Below are 22,013 nucleotides of genomic sequence, written 5' to 3' on the forward strand. Positions count from 1 at the left end.
TATTTTTTCTTAGAATCGAATAGACGTAGACAAGTAGCATTTTCCTTTTCACAAATGAAACGTTTCACTTTTTTCATTTGTGCCGTGCTTTCCCGCGACGCTGACAACGTCACAGCCTAAGCCATATCCAGGGGCCTCGACTATGGGCGGGTGGCAGAGGATGGCACTCATTTCCTTGCACCATCTCCACTTTGATGGTGCCGCGCAGCTCAGCATCGGTAGCTCTCTTTCCTAGCAAGAAAATAATTTTTCACCGTACAGCTCCTAGGCACCCGTTCCTTCAGCGGGCGTCGGCATCGTCCCTCGGCGTCCTCGTAACCGAACGAACGATAATAGCGAAGGATAAAATAGCAAATCAGGAGCGCGGATGAAAGACAGTGCCGCAGTGTTTGTTTTTTTATTGTTCATTTAATATTTATTGTTTCCTATGACCATTCGGCCAACAGGGAGTCCCATTTAAAACCCCTATGGTGATACGTATCGTGCATTGATACAAGGCCCGGTCCACCACATTACCGGTTTCGATTACCGTTTCCAGAAATATCCCTATTATGATTTAACCATTACATTATCTCTGGAATGTTCCCAGTTTGCAGTTACTCTACTATCCGGGATCGGCCAGCTTTATTCGGCAAAGAAATCAGATGGACAGCCAGGAAACCAGGGAAGGGCGAGCAAAGGAAGCATCGCCATAAAAAACTAACGCGATGACGTTAGCGCATTAGTCGGGAGGTAAGCCCGTCTCTATTTGTATAAGTGGTTCGAGCCCTACGACAAAACTTATTTGCTGGTACAGTGGCCCTTTGGTTGTTTCAAACTAAACAACCTCCTCAAAAGCTGTAGAAGCACCTTCGGAGGCTATCGATCTCAAGACTTCTAGAGAGCAAGAAATCGCTAACACAAGTTTTCTACGCACAATTTTTGCCTAAAGGGGACAAGCTCCCCTCCTCAGACAACATGCAGGACGCGGCTTGGAAAAGTAGGTCGGTAAAGTGATTACTTTCTCACTTAATAGCTTTTGTGCCGTTTCAAAGAAGCCTAGTAAACATCGTACACGGCCTTCTGGAGTGTTATTGGTGTTGGCTATCAAGTGTGTGTGGTTCCTACCCACGATGGGGAATTGGCCAACAAGTGAATGGATTATTCCAAATTAATATGGAGCATAAATTTCCGAATATCTATGGAATTAGCATTGAATAGCATTAACCTATAGTAAAATCAGGAAAATCTCTATCAGGACCTCTATGGTTAAGATATTCATTATAGGCCCGTGCTGCCATTTAATTTCCTTGCCACAGTATAAGATGCATTCTGGCAAAGCATCATGGCCCACAGGAATTGGGTCAGCACGGGAATCGCTGGTCTATGTCCACCTGATTACTTCTTCTATCGCAGCTCACACACGGTTGCACGATACTAGTAGGATTTTCTATTCACAAGAATGCACATAACTGCAGAAAAGTGGGAAGTAAAATACCTTCAATTGATCAGTCGCCGTGTATGGATGCACACAGGCACATGAACACATTGGAATTTTTTCTTCATGCTTTATTTAATAATCATAATCACGTCCTTTTCTCATCTCACGAACAATCTCCATCAGCGCCTGCTAAAAAAAATAAGGCCAGGTACAATCGCCTCCTGGGACTTAGTCGACGTTCCTGTAAAGAGAGTCAGCGTGGGTGTTTAGCGAGCAGAGTATGAAGGAGAAGGGATCGAGCCAGAAAAAGCCGTAACATCCCTGAAAAAGAAGCATTCCACGTAGAGGCTCGTTAAACGATTGCAAACATTCAGCATCCGCCGAATTCTATCAGAAAGCGGCACAGCGAGAACACTTCAGGCGCTCCTCCCGAACCCCTGATGATGTTCTTGCATATACACATTTTTAACCGATGTTGCATTACACGTGCAAGGATGGTAAATTTGCATTAGAACTACCGATACTGCCAAAACGAACATATTACTGTTCATGGGCACTGATATGAATAGTTAAAACAGCCTGTACGCTTACCTACTACCGTTGGTAGGTCAAACACTGTTGGGAGAGAAAAAAAGGCGCCGTAGGTAACTACTGAAATTCCTTCCATCCACATGCTTTCCTAGACTCGGTAAAACAACACCACCCTGATTGCCATACGAGGCAAATTTGCTAAGGTGTCACGAGAGATCGCCAATCCCCACAAGTATAATATATGGCATGTCAATGGCCACGGTGCGCATTATTAGAACACTACAGTGTCTGTAAGTGGTTATTTTGCAGTTTTATTGTGCGTATATTACGCGACAACACGTTTTCCTACAACTCGTATTCACAAAATTCACACATCACAGATTCGTTTTTCGTCAAGTTCGTTAGAAAGCTTTTCGCGCTTTGCTTCTAAACTCCTTGATTTATATACAGCGGGTAGTGGGGTCACTAATCATGCAGTCAGTTGCATCTGAAACATTAGATCAAAGTAGGATAAAAGTTAGGCCAGTCTTCGCCGGCCCCGCTGTAGGTTCCGCGATGACTCCTGTGCTGAGAGCACATGTCACCGAGTAAATCAAGGCGCCACGCGAGCACTCCACATATGGGCAAAGAGCGCCAAGTCTATGCGAGCGAATAGCCAAAGGAGAACTGTGCGGCTCTATATGGCCTGAATATATTCATTCCATAGTGTTCATATGTGTTTATTAAAGGTATGACAATGCAAGCGTTGAGAAGTTGTGATTACAAAACATTCCGTATTTTGCGAAGCCTCCTTTCTCGTTTTTTTTTATTTTTTGTGTGACTGCTGTCCCTGTGCGATGTATCTACCTGTTCAGCCCTTATTAAATACTTGCTCTTTCAAAAAAAAGAACACGCAGCTCTTTTGAAGCGATAGCTGGCGCGTGTATGCTTGGATGCTGTGTGATATAACGTGGAATTGAAGCGCGGGATCTAGACATTCCCGAAACTTCGCAGTGGGTTACGAGGCACGCCGTAGGGGCGAAGGGCTCCGCATGACTTTTGACGACTTAGGGATCGCGCACCCAGAGCACGGCACACGGGGTTCCTTGCATTCAATGTGGCCGCCGCAGCTGCGGGCAGAACGTGCGGCACGGCGCTCAGCAGCGCAACGCTATAGATTCTAAGCCACTGTGACGGGTGCTTCGCCAGGGCTGGCTGCTGGAACGCGTGCAGGTTGCGCTGTGCGAAGCAAACATTGCGGCACTCCAAAACCAGACAGATGGTTTGGTGAGCCGCAGTTTGCGTATGTGGAAGGCCAGATGGTTAGCTAGAGCGGTTTCATCACCTTAAGGCCGGGAAACTGATTTTCCACCATTAGATGTTCCACTGAATTAAGGAAACGTGGTGACAGTATTAAGACAATATTAGCCTATTAACATTAAAGAACAACTGCAAACAACGCAGTATGCATGCTGCTTTTATTTTTCATTTCTTACAAAATTTTCTTTTTAATCGCGTGCGACACTTAGCACTGTTTCACCATTACAGACAGGTTTCTGTAAAGTAAGGAAGTGCATGAAAAAACGCAGTGCAGAGATAAATAAACCGTGTCTCTAATTACCCTCCTGAGCGTTCGCTTTGCCTACACATTGGCATGGAAAATTTGAGCCGAGCGTACGGTAAAGTCATATGTGGAAAGGAGAAATAAGGCAAGCACAACTTAAAAACCCACATGCCCAGATTCGCTCAAGAGAGCATTGACCCGACAGGTAATATTATGTGTAAATACCGTACGAAGGCTTTTGGAAGTTCAGCCACCTCGAATTTTGTGATTTCAACATGCGTCTTAAAGCCAAAGCCATTGAACATTTATTATTCAACAAAATAAACATTTAAAAAAATTATTGAAAACTTTAATGATCTGTCTGCACGTTGCGATATTTAGTGCGAGTAGACTGCCCCTCATCAGGTAATTCAGGTGAACAGGCCAAACTGCGCGATATGGTTGGTGATATTTAAAAAGATGTGCGCGTGTTCTGAATAAACCAAAGCACACAGAATATACCCATGTACGTGTGCAGTCACTTATTTCTTTTACGCACTTCGCACCACCACCCCCTATATAATACCCTCTAAGGTCTTTAGGGTACCGAAAATAAATAAAGAAATAAAAGTGCCTATGCGCTTTTCCAAGTGACCATGAAAATCGTAATCTTCCCGATTTAATTTTCTTATGAAGCGCTTAAGAACTTGTGTGCCACAGTGTAGAGCTGTGGCATTTCGAACCAACGGTTTTATTGCGTTCAATGTGAAGGCCACGGCCACTAAAAATAAATCACCACTCAGGCAACAGATCCACTCTAGAAGTAAGAGAGATATGACGCACTCTATCCCGCGCAGTTAAGCTTACTGCAGTTCCAGATTGCAGGATGGCGAAGCACCAAGCAAACGACCAAGTCTAGAAGGAACTCGCTCTGCCAAAACTTCAGCGTCAAGGCGCGATATCACGTTCCACAGAAGACAGGAAGACGAGGCACTCACTGTCGTCTGAGAGCAGCGTAAGGAGGACGGCGAAAAGTGTGCAACTGATGAGCAGTAGCAAGGCGCTCATCGCCAGCACCACGAAGCGTTCCCGCCTGTTGCTGACCGAGCTGCGTAACAAAGGAAACGGCCACTCAGGGAGTTGCACACCGTCGACGTAATTAGACCTTTCCGTTTTATTCTTCTAGAAGTATATTATTTCTAGTTGCATCTGATTCCTTTCCAATGGAAACCATTAAGCATACAATTGTATTTAGAGTGAATTTCTTATCGCCTCATATAACAACTAGCAACAAGACAATTAATTGCAGGTATGTGTGTAGGTTATTAAATAATATTCACAGCAATATAGACAGTTGCACAGCATATAACAGAGACCTTTAGTCATAGTGACTCGAAAACAAATCTCGTGACAAGCTACAGAATGAAACAATGCGCCAGAAACGCTAATCTTCCAGCCACTACAGTCACTGTAGCACAGCCGTAAAATATGGTCAAGTGCATTATGACTGAAAGCCAGGCGAGTTGGTACGAATTCATGTTGTTACTGCTCGAACAGAAAACGGCTACAAGGAAGGATCGAAGTACACAGCACATGCGCAGACTCGCAACTACTTTACCCTGGAAGGTTCTACAAATAAATTAGTGACGGAACTACACGTGTCATTTAATTAAATGAGGCCGAACGAGCGGACAAACAAATTAATTTAGCCTGCCCGCTATTACAGCAAGCGGCGGCGGTTTGGGCGGATTGCTGGATTTGCCGGGGCGCAAACGTGGGAGACCGTAGTGTTTCTGTATATGCACCTGCAGGGAGCAGAGTTGCAACTTTTCCGGCGCCGCTCGCACCGCCTTTCGCGGAGAGCTATCACGTGGCTCAATATGACGTCAAATGTTCAACTGCGCCGCTGCGTAGCCAACATCACGGGCGCGATGCCGACTCGGTTTTCCGTCAGTTCCATCGTCATTGCAATCAGCGTACTGTTGAGTGGGCATTGCGTCCATCGGCTCCGGGCTGTGGGCAGGCTATTCGACAAACAAACATTAAGTCAAAGACCTTGGTGAAGTGATACGAAACACATCCTGTTGACACTTGCATTCCAGTATAACGGAGTGCAACGCACCAAACTGCACACACCACACGGGCGGTGCCGCTCGGACGCGCAGACGTGCGCCGGCGACTGCCGGCGACCGGACGGCTGCGAAAGGGAACACTGTATGCGAGATGCGTTCGCCTTGTTTGCAGAGGCGAGTTTTGCCTTATTTACAATAAAGCAACATTTATCTCGAGTAGCACCCCTCTCAACGCTGAGATGCGTGCGGGTGGCTTGAGAGATTGTTCACTTGTTCGATTTTCGGAGTATATGTGAAGCGCGACGCAAACTCGGGACAAAAAATGAACAACACGTCTGCGCCACGCTGCACATATACGCCAAGAATGTTAACTTACCAACTAGCCTAATTGACTGTCTTGCCTGTACGATTGTTCTGACAATGCGGGTCTCGAACAGTGTGTCCAAAACAAAGTAAATAGTAGCAGATACAATTTACCCGCTTCACCCTTGTTTCTCCCTCCTGTCTTTTTTTTCGGCGTTCTAACTTTTTATGTAATGTTGATTGATGCGCTAGTGCTAATTGTTTTCTAGTAAACGAAAACCTAGCGCGCTCCGGCTGACGAGACAACTGCGATAGCTTCAGTATTTACCGCCCGCAGTATCTTGCTTGTTCGATGGGCCTTTGTAGAAATGACGAATGTGAAAATATGCCTGTATGTTTAATAAGCGCTGTGCATTAGCAAATACAGAAAGTGTAGTGGCCGATACCATTCGTATCTGGAAATAAGTGTTAACCGAGGCTATCGTCGACGTTTGTAATGCTGGTATATGGTAGTTAAATAAAACAGGACATGAACGAGCGAAATCCTCATAAGAAATCATGCAGGATGAACAGTTTTCATGCGCTGATAGAAAGATAATGATGCAAGGTCAATGTAATCACTCTGGAACAGAAGCGTGGTTAAATAGGTTGTCATGTATATGCGTGATTGTTTACATCAAAGGGAAGCACCGTTCTTCTTTAACGACTAAAAGCCACAATTAATGTATGCTCCCACCGCAGTGATGGCGCAGGTAGTGAAGAAAACTAGGTAGGGTCATCGGACCCATGTAGAGCAGCACGCACTTAATGGCGCAAACACACCGACTGCAGTTGGCTTGAAAGGGTCGCTAAACACACGCATAGGGACGTATGATAGATACCGAGTATGTTGCATCTGTACTTGTCTGTGGTTGTGATGTCCGTACATTTCCTAATTTCATCACGCCATCACGTCAGCAGGCGGCCATCAGCCTTGCACTCCTAGAAGACGGTAAAAGCTTGGTGTACTGCGACTCCAAAAGGGAAATTCTGTCTGTCGGAACAGAATGCTTGGTACTCAACAGCTCACATCACACTACATCAATTGGTTCCCGGCCCACAGGGGACCCTTTGAGGGGCCGCTCCCTGATCTCAACGAGGCGGCAAACGAGGCCGCCCGAGACCTAACTCACCGTGCGAGCCCGGACTCCGTCTCGGCAGGATGGGAGAGCGAGCGCGACCAACAATCTCACCAAGCACTATAGAAGAGATGCATGCTGCTACCGCACAAAGCACTCAATAAAGCACATGAAGTCACGTACAGGCGACTTCAGATGGGCACCAACCCATGCCGGGGCTTCCTGCACAAAATATTTCCGGACGTGCACCCTCACAATGCGTGTCGCTTTTGTAAAGATATTGCTAGCCTTGCTCACATGCTTTGGGGTTGACCCCTGGTGCCGGGGGCCAGCACCACCAAGGAAGAGTGGGACCGAGCTCTATGCAGCTCGGGCCTTGAAGCACCTTGAGCTATCCATCGGGCCCGCGACGCGGCGGAGGGGCATGCATGGCCTCTTTGTCCCGACGGGGGAGCGGCCCATTGCGCGCGAACCGTGAGCACCGAGGGACCTCAATGAAGTTATTCGTTCATCCATCCATCATCTTCTCTTGCGGAAAGGAGCGGCGTGGATTAGAGAGCAAACGGGCAGGCGATACGATAGTTGCGATTACGAGAAAAAAAAATAGGGCTGGAGAGGCCACGTACGGCTACAGTACACATCCGGTGTAGTGCTAGAGTCAGAGAATGACTCGTAAGAGAAGCGAAGTCAAGGACATCAGAGCTGTGGGTAGGACAATGCAATTATTAAATTTGCAGGCGGAAGCTGGAATTATCTTCCACAAAATAGCGGTAATTCGAGATCCCAAGGGGTATTCGTCGTGCAGTGAACGGTCGCCTTTGGCACACGGGTGGTAGTCCGTGGTTCGGCAGTGAATAGTACTTAGAAGATGAGCGCGGACATAAATTGGCGAGATTGAATCTTCCACCCGCGATCAGTGGTAAAACTCTTCACAGCCGAAGCGCCAGTTGCTCTCCCAATGTGCGGCCTGCGTAGGGAAGATTAGGGCACCTATCCTGGAGTGTGCACACCCAGCAACACTGCCACCCCTAATGTACCGTATGTCTGTACTAAATTCGGATACGCAGGGCAATTCACTAAGCTCCCGAGCGACATACTTTGAGGAGTTGGTGTGACGCATGTGCACGAGAGGCCCATTGTCCGTGAGAACTATCAAACTACTGACCATTAAAGACGTATCGATGGCGATGTATATGTTTAGAAGCTCGCGGATGAAAACTGAGTTTCTAAGCAGGATGAAGGTTTCAAAAACGAAAGTCAAGAATGCACATCTCGAAGTCACTGAATTTCTGAAGAACCGTGCCGATGGCCATGCTAGAAGAATCCACTATGGTTCGCGTAAGAACATCACATCTGGGATGACTAAGAAACACCGCGTCTGCAACACGATTTCTACCTCACGATTACATGCAGCACGTTTGCGTCACCGCGTCTGCGTAACGTCGTTACCGTCATCATGACCGTCGACGGTTATGTGTTTAACTTTGAATCAACATAGCGACAGAAACAATTCCGGCGTTCAAGCCGGGTTATGCATCAGGCGTGTAGGGCAGCGGCATTCCTTTTGCACCCTTCCCTATGAGCACACGGCGCCAGCTACCGCCGCCGCCGCCGCGAAACCTCCGCGTGGCCTCCGAAATGCAAGCCTGTGCGGGTGAGTGCGAACGGAGTGAAACGCGTCATGCGCGCACCGCACTCCCAACTGCCGCATCTATTCTAAAACCCCTATCTATCCTTACGCACTGCTTGATGTCTCGTGTCCCCCTTCTTCGTGTGTTGTTTTATTCGGCGCCGTCATTGTAATCATGCTTAACCAACTAGCCCACCAACACATGCTCACATACGCACTGCGCCATCTGGTGGCGCTGTAATAAATTTCAAGCGTGGCATCGTTCCGAGGAGAGCAGCGTGGGTTGCCGGTGGCTGTGAACGCAATTGGTTCCCTCACTTGCACAAGATGAGTGGCCCAACTTCGTTGCCCGCCCGGGTACCCTACTGCGCGTGCCTAAATCTAAATACCCTGTCACCCAAGTTGTATTCGTGCGCATAGCTAGTAGCACTTACACATTAGTCCAAGTTGTAGCGTTGAAGCCGCGAGAGCGTCCTGTGACACGTGCATTAGGAAAGTCCGTGGAGGAAGGGAAAACTCTCTGAATAAAAAAAATCGCCACCCAACCTCATCCCTCAAACAGCAACAGTACGCAATAACAATACACTATATCAACGGATCAACACTATATACAGTGTATACAGCCCGGCAGTGGAGGTCTGTAGGATGGGTACAAGAGGGTTTTGCACGCGGCCTTCGGGGCCGGGCTTCGAACCCGTCCCACTGGAACACAGTCGCGCAACCCCCAAGCCACTGCGCTACCCCGATCGGTGTAAGTGTAGGGTTTGAGCTACCTTATATGATTTGTGTTGGTGTGATGGCCGAAGCCGGAAGCAAGGCAGAGTGATGTGATCAATAAATAAAGGTCGCCGGTGTTTTGATCTGACTGCTGGTACGATCTGTTGGGAACTCGGCGCTGACGCCCGTGGTTGTACCTGGGTCGCAAGCCCCAAGGGTAGCGTTGGCCTGGCGGCCTGGGGTACAACTGGAAGCATCCGAAGGTCCCGGCAAAGCATGAGTCGACTGGTAACAACGAAACAACTTGTTTATTTTAACATCGCAAAGAGTTGGCGGTCAGGTTTGACCGTAGTAGAGAGACGGGAGAGCACTTCACTCAACAGAAGAAATCGGAGCCCTCCCTTTGGCGTCCGGGGGCAGCTGTTTTTATACTCTCGCAGTTGAGGGCAAGAAGGAACCCCTCAAAAGACGAGCACGTGAATGTACAATGGGCTAATGGTGACGCACACTGTCGTAGCGATGCCGTAGCACCATGTCGAGCACGATCTCGTAGCACCCTGTCGTGGCGCTGCCGGTCGGACACAATGACTGTAATGAGAGGATGGTCCCTGCTTTGGCATCGCCTGTTTCGGGCACAATGACTGGAACGAGATCCCTGCTTTGGCATCGCCTGTTTCGGGCCCAATAACTGGAATGAGATCCCTGCTTTGGCATCGCCTGTTTCGGGCACAATGACTGGAACGAGATCCCTGCTTTGGCATCGCCTGTTTCGGGCCCAATAACTGGAATGAGATCCCTGCTTTGGCATCGCCTGTTTCGGGCACAATGACTAGAATGCGAGGATGATCCCTAGGCGGTCGCATCGCCGCAGTCGCGCCTGGAAACACCTGGCGATGAGTGTTGTGGCGACGACGATCGGGCCAAAATGTCTGCCGCCCCGCCGCAGTTGGCGCCGGCAAAACCACGTGTCGCAGGCGAAACGCAACAGACCGCCCCGCCGGGGGAAGGAGATCCCGATGGACAGGGGACTGCATCCGCTGTCCGGAGGGATGTCGCTCGATGATGCTCATAACCGAAGTCGGGCGTCCCTCGACGTTTCTTGAGCGCAGCGCACAGAGAAGGCCTCGTTCTCTCGTTCAGGTTCGCACGGGACACTGCAAAGTGACTTCGGGAGAGTTCACATTTTTGTTCTCGTTCCCGGCAAGCGTTAGAACTACGCTGAAACTCAACCGCTCAGTCAGCAAGCACGGCACAACCCTCACTAAGCCCTGCCAGGCTCTTTCCCCTTTTTATACCACTGCCTAGTTCCTTACAGTAGTCTAGCATCACTCAGAACGCGTCCACAAATTGAAAAATTGCACTAGAAAGCATATCATCACGTTGAAACACTAAACAAAAGCAATATGTTAAAAAAAAAATCCTGCCTCAGGAAGAAAAACATCAGTAACAAACAATTTTGAGGCTGATTCCTACGTTAGGGGCTTCGACTTAAGCCATCGGCGTTACCGTTGAGACTCCCCTTTTTGTAACGCACCTCAAAGGAATATTGTTGTAAAGCGAGGCTCCAGCGCAGGAGGCGGCCATTTTTGGGAGAGATGGTCTGCAGCCATTGGAGAGGGCAGTGATCCGTCTCAATGATAAACCTCGAGCCGGCTAGATAGCATGACAATTTCTGAACGGCCCACACGAGACATGCACACTCTTTCTCGGTGGCGCTATACGCCTGCTCACGACTGGTCAGCTTACGACTAGCATACAGGACGGGGTGTTCTACTTCTCCATTTTCCCGTTGGCACAGTACAACGCCCATGCCTCGCTCACTAGCATCGCACTGAACAATGAACCCTTTTGTATAGTCTGGCGATCGTAGCACAGGCTGGCTTGTTAGGGCACTCTTTAGGGCGCTAAAAGCTCTTTCCTTGGTCTCGTCCCAGACGACTGTTTGAGGCTCTGTCTTTCTTAGAGCATCCGTCAGGGGAGCCGCGATATCAGAGTACCTAGGGATGTACCTCTGATAGTAGCCGGCGACACCTAAGAACGACCGAATATCGGTCTTGGTGCGCGGTTGCGGAAAGTCTCGCACAGCGGCCACTTTTATTTCAGAGGGGCGGCGACGACCCTGACCAATCACGTGACCGAGGTAGACAACCTCGGCCTGTGCTAACTGGCACTTAGGAGCCTTTACTGTCAAGCCCGCTTCGCGCAGGCGGGTTAGCACTGCCCGCAAGTGTGTCATATGCTCAGACCAGGATGCGGAGAATATCGCTACGTCGTCTAGATACGGTAAAGCGAATTCTTGCTGTCCCCGCAACACTTTATCCATGAGGCTTGAAAAACAGTATGGCGCGTTCTTCAAACCAAAACTCAACACTTTAGGACGGAATGTTCCCATTGGTGAAATGAACGCCGCATACCTACTAGCCTCTTCTGTAAGTGGAACCTGCCAATAACCCCTGACAAGATCTAGGGTGGAAATAAACTGAGCGCTACTAACTTTCTCAAGGCGCTCCTCGATGTTAGGGATCGGATAAATTTGATCCTTAGTGATGGAATTAAGCCTGCGGTAGTCGACGCAAGGACGAGGTTCCTTGCCCGGTACCTCAACTAAAATCAAAGGGGAGGTATAATCACTCTCACCTGCCTCAATAACACCGAGCTGTAGCATTTTCTTTACCTCAGCCTCCATAATATCGCTCTGGCGGGGTGACACCCGATACGCCTTGGATCGTACTGGCTCTGTGGAGGTAAGTTCTATATCATGAGTAAGTACAGAAGTCCTACCAGGCCTCTCAGAGAACAGACCTTGAAACTCTTGTAATAGCTGGTGTAGTTCGGTTTTCTGCTCGGGCGACAGCGGTGCTTTACTGATAAGGTCACTAATGACTTGACCGGTGTCTTCCCTGTTCGTCACTGAGCCTAGTCCCGGAAGCTCGACCGGAAGCTCTTCAGGAACGTTTACCATCATGCACACCACTGCTTCCCTTTGTCTATAAGGTTTGAGCAAATTACAGTGGTAAACTTGCTGTGCTTTCCGCTTTCCTGGCAGACTTACCACGTAGTTAACGTCCGACAGTTTCTGAACAATTCGTGCTGGGCCCTCCCACTGCACGTCTAGTTTGCTGTCTAGCGATGTGCGCAATATCATGACCTCATCGCCAACCTCAAAACGACGGGCCCTGGCTGTCTGATCATAATAAACCTTGGCCCTCTGCTGGGCCTTTGTCATTGCTTCACCTGACAACTCCTGTGCCCTTCTTAAGCGTTCGAGGAGCTTAAGCACGTACTCCACCACGACTGGGTCGTCGCCCCTACCTTCCCATGATTCTCGAAGCATGCGAAGCGGAGATCGAAGCGAGCGACCGTACACCAGTTCAGCTGGCGAAAACCCCGTAGCCGCATGCGGCGCGGTCCTTAAAGCAAACATCACCCCAGGCAGACACAGCTCCCAGTCAGTTTGATGTTCAAAACACAAGGCTCTCAACACGCGCTTCATGACGGAGTGGAGCTTCTCAACGGAATTCGACTGTGGGTGGTACACTGAGCTGTGTAACAGCTTTACCCCACACCTTTCGAGAAAAGTTGTCGTCAAAGCGCTAGTAAACACTGTGCCCTGATCTGATTGAATTTCTGCAGGAAAACCAACTCGCGCAAATATGGACAGTAGTGCATTAACTATCTCAACTGAGCTGAGTTCTTTAAGCGGCACTGCTTCAGGGAACTTTGTCGCTGGGCAGATCACAGTCAAAATGTGTCTGTACCCCTTGGCTGTTACCGGCAGAGGTCCCACTGTATCAATAACGAGCCGTCTAAAAGGCTCCGTAATGATAGGTACCAATTTCAACGGCGCCCTCGATTTGTCCCCTGGTTTGCCCACCCGCTGACAAGTGTCACATGTCCTCACGAAATGGTCTGCGTCCCGAAAACACCCTGGCCAATAGTACTCTTGCAAGAGACGGTCCTTAGTTTTCTTAACTCCAAGGTGTCCGGACCACGAACCCCCGTGTGACAAGCGCAACAGATCCTGACGATAGCATTGAGGCACGATCAGCTGATCGAACTCCACTCCTCTGCGGTCTAGATACTTCCGGTACAGGACTCCACCTCTTTCCACAAAACGCGCAGTTTTCCTGGCGATACCTTCTTTGACATTGCAGCGCACGTTTTCCAGGCTGCCATCCTTTTTTTGCTCGGCTATCAAAGCCGACCGGCTGACTTTTAGCAACCTATCAAGTCCGTCTGACGTAGGCGCGATGAGCAAATCAGTAGATAGCTCTTCTAACTTTCCCGTGTCGGGCATTTCCTCTCCAGTATCTGGCGCCTTTAACGTTACAGACTCAAGTTTATTCAGTTCGGGCGTGCTCGGAATATCAGCTTGCTGCGCCTCTGACCATTTTTCGTTGTTTGATAACGTCGGCCCCGCAACTACCGCCTTTGCAGCGAGCTCCCGAACCTTCGATCTGGTTAAGGCCTGAACACTAGCTTCACCAAACAAAAGCCCCTTCTCGCGCAGGAGGTGATCGGACCTGTTTGAAAATAGGTACGGGTACTGGGGTGGCAGCATAGATGACACTGCCGCCTCTGTCTCAAGCGCTCCGAAAGGTCCTTCAATAAGCACTTTTGCTACCGGCAGACACACGCTATGAGCTTCCACGGCTTGCTTGATCCATGCGCACTCGCCCGTGAACATATGGGGTTCTACGTAAGACGGGTGAACTACATCCATCGTAGCTGCGGAATCGCGAAGCACTCGGCACTCTTTCCTGTTCACGAGGAGGTCTCGCATGTAAGGCTCGAGAAGCTTCATGTTCTCGTCAGTGCTGCCTATTGAAAAAAACACAACTTTTGGTGTTGTTTCCGGACACTGCGCCGAAAAGTGACCCGGCTTCTGGCACGTATAACACAAGCGCGCTCGCCTCATCTCGAACCGCTTTCTGCGTTTGGCTGCCGCCGTCTCTTTACGTTTGGTCGGACTGCTTTCGCTCGCATCCGCACTACGCGTGTCCCCCTTTGCTCTCATGGGTGTGAACTTCGGCCTCTCAAACTTCGAGCCAAATTCACCCTTTTGACCGTCCTTAGCTCCGCGAGCTCGACGCGTCACAAACTCCTCGGCTAGCTCAGCGGCTCTAGCCACCGTACTCACGTCTGGCCTATCCAAGACCCAGTATCGCACGTTCTCCGGTAACCGACTATAAAACTGTTCTAGCCCGAAACACTGCAGAACTTTATCGTGGTCACCAAACGCTTTCTCTTCTTTGAGCCACTCCTGCATGTTCGACATAAGCCTATACGCAAACTCTGTATATGACTCACTTCTGCCTTTCTCATTTTCCCGAAACTTCCGACGGAACGCCTCCGCAGACAGCCGGTACTTTTTTAGCAGACTCGATTTCACTGTGTCGAAATCCTCTGCCTCCTCTCTATCCAAGCGAGCGACTACGTCGGCCGCCTCGCCGGGTAACAAAGTGAGCAAGCGCTGTGGCCACGTTTCCCGAGAGAACCCCTGCTTCTCGCACGTTCGCTCAAAGTTAACCAGGAACAAACCAATGTCCTCTCCAAGCTTAAACGGCCGCATCAGGTCAGTCATTTTGAACAATACGCGTTCTCCTGCACCGTGTGCCTGACTTCCATTACGAGCGCGTTCCATCTCTACCTCAAGACGCTTCATTTCCAAAGCGTGTTCGCGCTCTTCTTTTTTCTCTTGTTGCTCTCGCTCTTTCTGTTCTTTACGTTCACGCTCTTCTTTTTCTTTCTGTTCTTTAAGTTCACGCTCTTCTTTTTCTTTCTGTTCTTTAAGTTCGCGCTCCTGTTTCTCTTTTTGCTCTTTAAGTTCGCGCTCCTGTCTTTTTGACCTCTCCTCAATAGTCTCAAGGCATTCCGACAGCTCGTCATCCTCAGCCTCTAACTCAAGAATAGCCTTTAGCAGTTCAGGTTTTCTTAGTTTGTCTGAGACATCCAGACCCAACTCTCTTGCAAGCTCCAACAATTTCGGTTTGCGCAACGACTTCAAATCCATGGCTGCTCTGAATGCTGCTTTCTCTACTGCTTACTATTGTCTTGCCGCAAACTAACCCGGCAGCAACGACAACCACAATTACCAGCTCTGTTTCAGACACTAACAAAAGCCTGGCAAAGCTCAGAAGAAGAAAGTCCCGCACTCACCAAACCTCGCAGGCAGGAATTCCGCGCAGTCGTTCCGCTGCAGGCAACCAGTCGTCACACAGGGCTCGTTGCACTGCTCCCGGATCGTCGTTGAGCTGCTCAGCATACAGTCAACTGCATCTCTTCGCTGCTGGCCTCCGTTGTCGCGATCTCACCGCTGGCAGACAGTTGTTTGAAGTCGGAGGCGATCTCACCGCTGCCAACCAGATGTTTTGATCTGACTGCTGGTACGATCTGTTGGGAACTCGGCGCTGACGCCCGTGGTTGTACCTGGGTCGCAAGCCCCAAGGGTAGCGTTGGCCTGGCGGCCTGGGGTACAACTGGAAGCATCCGAAGGTCCCGGCAAAGCATGAGTCGACTGGTAACAACGAAACAACTTGTTTATTTTAACATCGCAAAGAGTTGGCGGTCAGGTTTGACCGTAGTAGAGAGACGGGAGAGCACTTCACTCAACAGAAGAAATCGGAGCCCTCCCTTTGGCGTCCGGGGGCAGCTGTTTTTATACTCTCGCAGTTGAGGGCAAGAAGGAACCCCTCAAAAGACGAGCACGTGAATGTACAATGGGCTAATGGTGACGCACACTGTCGTAGCGATGCCGTAGCACCATGTCGAGCACGATCTCGTAGCACCCTGTCGTGGCGCTGCCGGTCGGACACAATGACTGTAATGAGAGGATGGTCCCTGCTTTGGCATCGCCTGTTTCGGGCACAATGACTGGAACGAGATCCCTGCTTTGGCATCGCCTGTTTCGGGCCCAATAACTGGAATGAGATCCCTGCTTTGGCATCGCCTGTTTCGGGCACAATGACTGGAACGAGATCCCTGCTTTGGCATCGCCTGTTTCGGGCCCAATAACTGGAATGAGATCCCTGCTTTGGCATCGCCTGTTTCGGGCACAATGACTAGAATGCGAGGATGATCCCTAGGCGGTCGCATCGCCGCAGTCGCGCCTGGAAACACCTGGCGATGAGTGTTGCGGCGACGACGATCGGGCCAAAATGTCTGCCGCCCCGCCGCAGTTGGCGCCGGCAAAACCACGTGTCGCAGGCGAAACGCAACACCGGTAAGGTGCATTAGGAAATGAAGAGAATGTATTTGATGATACCACTCGTATCTGCCAATAAGTGTTAATCGAGGTGGTCGTCGACGTTTTTGCTGCTTGTATATGGTGGTTAAATAAAACACGACATGAATTAGCGAAATCCACATAAGAAAACATGCAGGACGAACAGTTTTCCTGCGCTAATAGAAAGATAATGATGCAAGGTCAATGCAATCATTCACGAAAACAAGCGTGGTTAAATAGGTATAGGCGATGTATGTATAGGAGCGATTGTTTATATCAAAGCGAAGCACCGTTTTATTTTAAAACGACTAATAGCCCCCATGAATGTAAGCTCCCACTGAAATAATAGCGCAGGTGCTGCAGAAAACTAGGTAGGGTCATCGGATAAATGAAGAGTAGCACACACTGAATTGCGCTAACACACCGACTCCGGTTGGCTTGAAGAAAGGGTCGCTAAATACACGCATAGGGTCGATTGACAGATACCGAGTGTGTTGCATGTGTACTTCTCTGTGCATGTGATGTCCGTACATTTCCTAATTTCATCACGCCATCACGTCATCACGCCGGTAGGTGGCCATCAGCCTTGCACTCTTACAAGACGGTAAAGCTTGGTGTACTGCGGCTCCAAGAGGGCAATTCTGTCCTTCGTAAGAGAATGCTTGGTACTCAACAGTTCACCCCACACTACATCAATTGGTTGCTGGTACACATGGACCATTGGAGGGGCCGCTCCCTAGCCTCAACGAGACGGCACACGAGGCCGCTCAAGAACTAACTCAACTAGTGTTCCAGTATATGCTCCCGCAGGGAGCAGAGTTGCGCATAACTTTTCCGGCACCGCTTGCACCGCTATTCGCCGAGCGCTATCACGTGGTGCGAAATGACGTCACATGTTGAACTTCGCCGCTGCGACGCCAACTTTACGAGCGCGGCGCCGACTCGTTTTCGTCAGTGCCATCGAAATTGCAATCAGCGGACCGTCGAGCGTGCGTTGCAACGATCGGCTCCGGGTTGCAGGTACGGTATTCGACGATATTAAGTTAATTACTTCGATGAAGTGATACGAAACATAATTCCGACACTTGTATGACGGGCTACAGCGCACCAAACTGCGCAAATCGCACAGGAGGTGGCAAAGCCTTTTACGCGGTGCCGTGCGGACGGACGAGACCGGCGGCTTCGAAAGGTACAGGATATGTGAGGTGCGTTCGCCTTGTTTACAGAGGTGTGTTCGGCTTGTTTACACTAAAACAGGTCTTAATTATCTCGAGTAACACTCCTGTACATGCTGAAATGCGTACGACCTGCATATGGGGTTGTTCAGTTGTGCAATTTTTGCTGTATACGCCGTTTTTTCATGAGCACCACCATGGATGGTGGTGTATGGATGTTATGAGCGTCCCCTTTGGAACGGGGCGGTGGGTTGCGCCACCAACCTCTTGCTATTATACTGCCTAATCTCCTACCCAGGTTAAACAATGAAAAAAAGAAAACACTATGAACTACCACGCCCAAATTTTCTGATCCCCTATTGCGAACTGTTCTTTTGTACGTCTCCGTCTTTTATCGTTTCCCTAGTTTTCTTCCACCTATCCTCCAATCGCCTCTTACTAATGCCTATTGCGGACATGTTTGCTTTACCACTGCTCCCGCTGAACCCAAGGGCTTCAGGGAGGCCAGTGGTGCCTAAATCGACCGCTGGGTAGACGTCTTCACATTCTAATAAAACATGCTCCGTCGTTTCCCTAGCTTTACCGCAGCAAGCACATGCTTCTTCTTCCTTATTATATCTCGCTTTATAGGTGCGTGTTCTAAGACATCCAGATCTCGCTTCGAAAAGTAATGAGCTTCCCTTTGAATTATCATAAATTGCTTCTTTCCTGATTTCGTTTTTTCCTCTTAAGTAGTTACTCATGGTAAGTTTCTTTTCCATTGCCACCACCTATGAGATTATTTCAGCCTCTCTGACTTTCCGCGTGACCTCCTTTGTTGCTGTGTTGCCCACCCTACAGGCCGCATACTTGCTGGTAAGCTTCCTAGTTCTTTTCCTCCACTGTGAATCATTGTTTTTCCTGTACAGATACCTGAACGCTCTCCCAGCCCATTTACTTTCTTCCATATTCCTCAGTCGTTCTTCATACTCAATTTTACTGCGAGCTTCCCTCACTTCGAAACTAGTCCAGCCCATATCACCCTGCACAGCTTCATTTGTAGTCTTCCCGTGAGCGGCCAATGCGAGGCGACCCACTGACCTTTGGTTCCCGTCGAGTCCTGATTGTACCCCTGATTTGCCCAATGATTGTACCAATGATTGCCCTCGAGGATTGGTCCATTTCTAATTCAATGAAGATAAATGAGGGTAAGACTAACGTAGTCATTTTCAAACCAAAAAACAAGCTTATCCCTCCGCATGAAGATATTATTTTGAATTCACGTCCTGTAGAAATAGTAGAGCAGTTGAAATGCCTAGCGGTTATATTTTCCTCCAATATGTCATGGGATCATCACGTTAATTACGTTTCAAACAAAATAGCTCAAATCACAGGCGCTATAGGTCGTTTAAAATGCATCCTACCTACACAAACTAAAATGCTGGTTTACAACTCAATCTTCAACTCGCATTTGAATTATTGCCAACTAGTTTGGGGTACCACAACCTTCACTAACCTTGAACGCATTCACCTAATCCAAGAAAGGTATCTCCGGCATGTGTATAATACGTCATACCGACATCCAAGTGCAGCTTTATTTAGTCATTCTAGAGTAATTAAAGTACATAATCTCTATAAATATCGTCTCAGTGTCGTCTTTAAATCGGAAATTAGGAATAATATAACCAATCTCAAGAAATTAGCAGAACTAAAGAAAAAAACGTTAAGCTATCCAACAAGACATGGCGAGGAATGGATAGTACCGACACCTCGACTTAAACTTGGACAAGAACGCCTTCACTATATTCTTCCATCTCTTCTTAATGGTTATAGTCTCATTAATTTTAATTTGTTTTCTTGTTCGCGCGAGGAGCTTCGTACTATGTGTTTAGATAACATGGCTTGAGTTTACTTGTGTGCACGTATTGCTGTTTCGTGTATCCTTCAGTGATTACTTGATATACTTATCTGTTTGTTTTTGTACAAGTTCCAGTACTGCCTCCCTGCTGAATTTTAGGTTTGTAGACTTGTCAAGCTACCCTGGTGTAGCTTTTTTCTGCAACCCCTCCATCTGTACTGTAAGATGGGAAAATAAATTGAAATTGAAATTTAAAGCAAACAACCGCATTTCCAAAAGTCCTGGAACAATTACACCTTTCCACATACCTCGTAGGATCTCGTGCCTATTGTGTCCCCATAGCGCTCTGTGCTTAATTATGGCTTCATTTCTCTTCCCCTTTACTGTTATGGTTTTTTCCTGTGTTTCCATATATCTATTGCATTCGTTTATCCATATACAAAGGTATTCATATTCTGTTACCCGAGGTATTTCTTGGCCCTGTATCTCCACTGTCTGTTCATTGTTTTCATTAAATACCATAACACCTGATTTTCTAACACGAAATTTCATACCTAAATTGTTGCCTTCCTGTCCACAGATATTAGCCAGACGTTGCAAATCACTTTGCTTGTTATCTAGCAACATAATGTCGTCCACATAAAATAAACCTGGAAGTTGCTGCTCTACTACTGTACCCGCCTGTTTGTATGAGAGATTAAACCCGATATTACTTCCTTCTAGCTCTCTCTCCATCCTCACCATGTACATCATAAACAGCAGAGGGGATAAAGGGCACCCCTGCCTCAGTCCCTTGTTGATATGAACTTTCTCATCGCTCCTCATCCCTTCCCATTCAACGCAAGCGGTATTTTCTAGATAAATCTCTCTCAAAAGCTGAAGACAATCGTTACCTAAGCCTTCCCCTTCCAGAATATCCCACAAAATGTTGCGGTCTACGTTGTCGTAGGCTCCTGTAATGTCTAAAAAGGCCAAATACAACCGTCTGCTTTCTGCTTTTGATATTTCAATACACCGAGTAAGAACAAAGAAGTTATCATCCAAACGCCTACCTATTCTGAAGCCATTCTGAAGCTCTCTCAAAATGCCATTATTCTCTGCCCATGCTTGAAGCTTTAATTTGATTGCCTGCATTGCTAGCCTGTATATTGTCACGAAAAGACAATAGACGATGTACCCGGCGTCAGCGAGGGAGGCGGTTGAACAAGATGGCGTGTAATAATTTTAGCCGGCGTCCTCAGCTTCTACGTCTTCTACTTCAGCGCCCGTCTCTTGCTGAGCGCGTGTTCCAGTCCCAACTCTCTTTTTTTTCAGCGCTGGCTCGTGACACCTGGCGGCATTACTCCCCCGCCAAAAGAAAGGCATCGACCCGATGCTTACTAAACTAGAAGGAGGAAGTGTGGAATTCGTATGATATCGGATTGGCGTCGCCTTAACGCGCGAAACACGGCTTGAGGCGAATAACATGCACTATCTCTGAGCAGTGCTGTCGACGCCGAGGCGACGCGGCACCGTCGGGAATGACTTCATAGTTCACTTCACTAACGCGGCGTATCACTTTGTAGGGTCCAAAGTATCTACTAAGGAGCTTCTCAGACAACCCCTGGCGACGGACTGGAGTCCACACCCAGACTTGGTCACCTGGCTGGTACTCGACGTGCCGATGTCGAAGGTTGTAGCGTCGTGCGTCTGTACTCTGTTGCTTCGCGATGTGTATGCGCGCGAGTTGGCGAGCTTCCTCTGCGTGTTGAGTAAGTTGCTCGGCGTCGGCAGTAAGTGATGCGTCGGTGTCGTGCGGGAGCATAGCGTCTAGCGTGGTCTGGACCTCGCGCCCGTAGACAAGACGGAACGGTGTGAAGCGTGTGGTTTCCTGAATGGCGATGTTGTACGCGAATGTAACGTACGGCAGGACTTGATCCCATGTTTTATGCTGGACGTCCACATACATAGACAGCATGTCAGCTATGGTTTTGTTTAGCCGTTCCGTCAGTCCGTTGGTCTGCGGATGATAGGCAGTCGCCTTGCGATGCTGCGTGCAGCTCAGCTCGAATATGTCCTCTATAAGTTGGGCTGTAAAGGCAGTGCCTCTGTCGGTGATGACATGTGAGGGGGCACCATGTCTGAGGACTATGTGCTCGATAAAGAACTGGGCAACTTCGTAGGCCGTGGCACGTTGTACAGCTTTCGTCTCGGCGTAGCGTGTTAGATAGTCCGTGGCGACTATAATCCACTTGTTTCCGCTGGCTGACAAGGGAAAGGGTCCCAGAAGATCCATGCCGATTTGATGAAACGGCGCGCTAGGTAGTGCGATGGGTTGGAGTAACCCCCCGGGCTTCAAAGACGGCGACTTCCTGCGTTGACACTCCCGGCAGCTTTGCACGTAACGCTTCACCGTGGTAGAAAGTCTGGGCCAGTAGTACGTCTGGCGTACTCGTGCAAGAGTGCGTGAAAATCCCAAGTGTC

The 22,013-nt window shown here is 48.8% G+C and overlaps 1 protein-coding gene across 1 annotated transcript in view; it reads right to left on the reverse strand.

Annotated features, from left to right (window-relative positions):
• Positions 1-1,527: 1,527 nt before the first annotated feature.
• The window catches only part of LOC142574369 (uncharacterized), a 49,323-nt gene continuing 28,837 nt past the window's right edge, over positions 1,528-22,013 (reverse strand). Inside the window, exons 4-6 of the mRNA XM_075683469.1 lie at positions 4,472-4,581; positions 2,012-2,035; positions 1,528-1,661 (exon numbers count right to left, since the gene is read on the reverse strand). Of these exons, the coding sequence (XP_075539584.1) occupies positions 1,600-1,661; positions 2,012-2,035; positions 4,472-4,581 (196 nt within the window). The 3' untranslated portion in view covers positions 1,528-1,599. The remainder of the gene's footprint in view (positions 1,662-2,011; positions 2,036-4,471; positions 4,582-22,013) is intronic.

This window comes from Dermacentor variabilis, chromosome 3 (assembly GCF_050947875.1).
Source record: "Dermacentor variabilis isolate Ectoservices chromosome 3, ASM5094787v1, whole genome shotgun sequence".
NCBI lineage: Eukaryota > Metazoa > Arthropoda > Arachnida > Ixodida > Ixodidae > Dermacentor > Dermacentor variabilis.